The 4,025-nt window shown below is 55.0% G+C and overlaps 2 protein-coding genes across 2 annotated transcripts in view; one reads left to right on the forward strand and one right to left on the reverse strand.

Annotated features, from left to right (window-relative positions):
- Positions 1–162: 162 nt before the first annotated feature.
- Positions 163–1,141, forward strand: BDW47DRAFT_130190 (uncharacterized protein; the record flags this gene model as incomplete). Its single annotated transcript, XM_024817066.1, has 2 exons — positions 163–309; positions 431–1,141. 2 exons carry the CDS (start codon positions 163–165, stop codon positions 1,139–1,141), a joined length of 858 nt encoding a protein of 285 aa, XP_024667159.1.
- A 255-nt stretch (positions 1,142–1,396) lies between these two features.
- samB (MYND-type zinc finger protein MUB1) overlaps positions 1,397–4,025 on the reverse strand; it is a 2,961-nt gene continuing 332 nt past the window's right edge. The window contains exon 2 of the mRNA XM_024814675.1: positions 1,397–4,022. Coding sequence (XP_024667160.1) covers positions 2,033–3,844 — 1,812 coding nt within the window. The 5' untranslated portion in view covers positions 3,845–4,022 and the 3' untranslated portion in view covers positions 1,397–2,032. The remainder of the gene's footprint in view (positions 4,023–4,025) is intronic.

The following is a 4,025-nucleotide window of genomic DNA, read 5'->3' on the forward strand; positions in this document are numbered from 1 at the left end:
TATATATATATATATATACAAATCTCCTACACACAAGAGAGTAACAAAAACAATGCTAACCACCCTCTAGACCGGAGATTTCAAAGAGTATGACTCTGCCTACTCAACCAGACCCCAACCCAGCCAACCCATAAGCCAAACTAACAACCAACCTCCAGAGCCATGAACTTCGGCGAATTCCAAAACGGCAAAGCCCAGCAACCACTCCCACAATCCCTAGCCACGCACGAGGCCGAAATCGCCCATTTCGCAGACCTCTGCACGCGGACCTGCAACCGCATTCTCAAACTACTCGCTTTAGGGCTTGAGGTACCCACACCCTTTCCATTCCATCCTACTGCTCAACTACCATATCGTTGCCCAAGAAAGAACATATATATATATATATATATAAAGAGTGGGAAAGAGGTGCATACACTAACAACCCCAGATCCCACCCGACTTCTTCACAACCCGCCACGATCCCCACCAAGGCCCCACAGGCTCCATCCTCCGCTACCTGTACTACCCATCCATTTCATCCCCCTCAACAGCAACCTACAAGCACGACGTCGACGTCCGCGCCGGCGCGCACTCCGACTACGGCAGTATCACGCTCCTATTCCAACGGCCAGGACAGCCGGGTCTAGAAATTCTCCCTCCAGCAGGAACAGATAACAACAACGCCAGCAGCAGCAACAGCAGTGACAATAACAGCACCAACTGGGCCCCTGTCCCAGTCCAACCCAACCAACAGCCCGGAGCCGCCGAAGAAGAATCCAAAGAAGGAGAATACGCATTCCCCCCAATTCTAGTCAACATCGGCGACCTCCTCAGCTACTGGACCGACGGACTTCTCAAGTCAACAGTGCACCGTGTCGTATTCCCCCTCTTGGAGCAGCGTGCGCCGAGCCCGCAGGACAGGTACAGCATAGTCTTCTTCTGCCACCCGCGCGATACAACGGAGTTGGTACCTGTTCCCAGCGAAGTGGTGGCTGCTTATCGAAGACAGAGACAGATGGTCCAAGGAGGGGAAGGGGACGAGAGGGTTGGGTTTGGGGGCGGGGCGGGGGCGCTTCAACCTGGGAAGCGCGCGTTGACGGCCTATGAGCATCTTATGTCACGGTTGGCTGCTACATATGGGGAGAGGAAGGAGGCGTAGTCTAGCTAGTCTATTCTAGTCTGTCTAGACATTGTTTGGTGTAACGAATTGATTAAATTCACGAGAGGTCCGATTCCGGGATGATTGATTAGAATATGCACACGAATCGAATCCATTGGATGATGCAAATAGACAAAGGGTGGTGCCGACCTAGGCATATATGTTCACGGTAATATCAAAAAGGCAAAAGCAAAAAGAAAAAAAGCACAAGAATAAAGTAAAAATAGCAGAATGATCATGTGCTGCCAATGAGATAGACAAGTTGAAAATTTGAAAAAAAAAAAAAAAAGAAAACAGGACGGCTGGATGATAGATCAAAGAAAAACCGCTGAAAGAAGATGTAGGTGGGTGCTGGCGTCGCACGCAGCTACTGACAAAAGAAACTCGTCCGACGTTACAATGGACCACGCCGAAGGCAAGGAACATTCACTATTCACGGAGGGGAATATTGCAAGAGAAAAGGAAAAGAAATAATGAATAGATAAAATGAGAATATGATATGTCCCACCATAGATATAAGCAGCGGCGAGAGCAAAGGCATGGAGAGAATATGTGGAAGGAAGAGAGATATGGAGCATGATAACTGTGCATATTCATGATCGCTGAAGGGATCCACGTGTAGTAGGCAGGTCTCAGTGCCTCGAGATAATGGAAACAGGCGTATGGGAATAATTGGGGGGAGGGAAATAAAACGAGTAACAGACGACATACAAAAGGTATCTCTGGGATGATGATGAACGCCGCCAGGTTCAAATGCCATGCACAGGTGGCCATGTATCGACCTCTGGAAAATGAAACAGGATGAAAAGAAAATGATAGCAGATGACAGGTATGATGACGCTATGCAAGCCAGTATGCATTATGGATATTAGACAACTCCGTCCGTTCACATCATGGCGTGGTGTGGCACCAGTGGCGATGGTAGACCCATGCCGCCTTCTGACAATCCTTGCTGCAGTACTTGGTCCGACGGCAGCGGCGACATTTGGCAAACTGGCGTTGGAATTCTTCCCACTTGCCGCACTTGTAGTAGGCGCATTGGCGGATGCCACCCCGGGACTCGTCCTTGCGGCAGAGATTCCTCATGACCACGCACGCCCAGTACTGCATCTCCTTCGAGTGGTGTCGAACCGTGAACCTCTCGACCAGAGGGAAGATGTTGACATCGTCGGGGAGGAGATACTCATCCTCTTCCTCCGGGAGGTCGACCGGCGACGTTCCCTCTTCCAGCAGCTGAAGTTCGCGGTCGACCTTGAGCTTCGGCACCAGGTGCGAGTTCTGGAAATAGGACCGGAGGTTGCAGTACTTGGACACGTAGGCGAGGAGTTGCAAGGACATCAGCACGTCTTCATCCCGGGGGATCGTGGTCAGGACGCTCTGGCTGGCCGATCGATCCCGGAAGTACAGCGAATAGGGGCTGGGGACAATGGCGGGGGAGTTGCCATTATTCACCGCCTGGGTGGGCGACAAGCCGAGCCCGCCGTTGGTCTGGGTGGTGTCGTTGTTGATGATGCTGCCATCCACCGTGGAATGGTGGGTGATGTTGAAGGTCTCGGCCTCTTGACCCTCGGACGGATCAGTCAACGTCAAATCATGTGTGTTCGACACGCCGGGCAACCCGGTCTGTCTCTCGCCCACATCGTCAATCTCCATCCGGTTCTGCAGTCCAACGATCGGCTCAGCCGACTCCCGGGAGCCTGCATCGTCGCCGATGGCCGACGAGCCTTCTCCGTTGCCGTCGTCCGATTCGCCGGACGCTGACTGCTGTTGTCTGAGGGTCGGACGTTCTCTCGGGGCGACGGTCTGGGAGTTGCCCTGAGATTGGACGGGACCACTTGGGGTTGTCGGGGAGTCGGGCTGAGAGGCGAAGCCATTATGAAGACCGGGAAGCATGCTGGGCAGTCGTTCGGTGTCACGGATGGGGCGCAGGCCAAACCCATCGGCGGTGTCCATCGGCGGCAGCGCCGTGGCGAGCGGCTGCATGGCACGGTGACGGTGACCGGCGTGGAGGTGGCGACCCTCCTGGGATCTGTGGGTGTGGGCATCCGAACCAAAAGTGCTTCGTTCGGGGGGAGAGGTCACTGGCATGCGAGGAGACGCCGTGACGTCCATGGCACTCGAATCGGGGGCCTGGGTGTCCTGCAGGAACGGCGGGATTTCGATGTTCGGGGGCGGCGCGTGACGGCGCGAGGTTCGTTGCTCCGCGGCGGATGATTGCTCCAGCAAGGCCGCACGGGCAGATTCGATGGTCGGGGCCGGGGGCTTGGGATGGAGCCTCGACGAGTGTCGCTGAGCCTCAGGGTCCGACCGCGCCCGCGCCTTGTCCACCACCTTGATATAGTTGTCCAAGATGGTGGCAATCACCGGAACCATGTCAGCCTCCACGACTCTCGTCCTCACGCCCTCAGACCCCCGCACCCCGATGTTGACGACACACTGGAAGGCGAGACTCCACTTCCACATCTCCATCAGATCTCGACTCCGGCCCTCCTTGAGGATACAGACCAGTCTTTCGATGCCGCCATCGACGGTGAGGATATCGCGAATCCGGGCGGACGATGTAGTGAGATAGGCCAGATGGTTCAGGGAGTTGATCAGGGGGAGGGTCGATGTACAATCGAGGGCACGCCGGTCATAGAGGGTGGTGGTGATATTGACCGAAGCCTTGTTGACATTGGGGATACTGAAGTTGACCTCCCGCATGATGGGCGAGAGGAGTGAAACCCAAAGGTTTCGAGATGGAATTTGGCTCGAACGGCGATCCGGGAGGGAAGTGAGATGAGCTGGCTCGATCACAGATGGCAGCGCTTGCTTTCAACCCCTAAAGTGAGGATGGAAGGCGGGTGGGAGCGACGAGAGCGTCAGGGAGACGGGGGGGGGGGGG

This window comes from Aspergillus candidus (assembly GCF_002847045.1).
Source record: "Aspergillus candidus strain CBS 102.13 unplaced genomic scaffold BDW47scaffold_110, whole genome shotgun sequence".
Classification (NCBI taxonomy): Eukaryota; Fungi; Ascomycota; class Eurotiomycetes; order Eurotiales; family Aspergillaceae; genus Aspergillus; species Aspergillus candidus.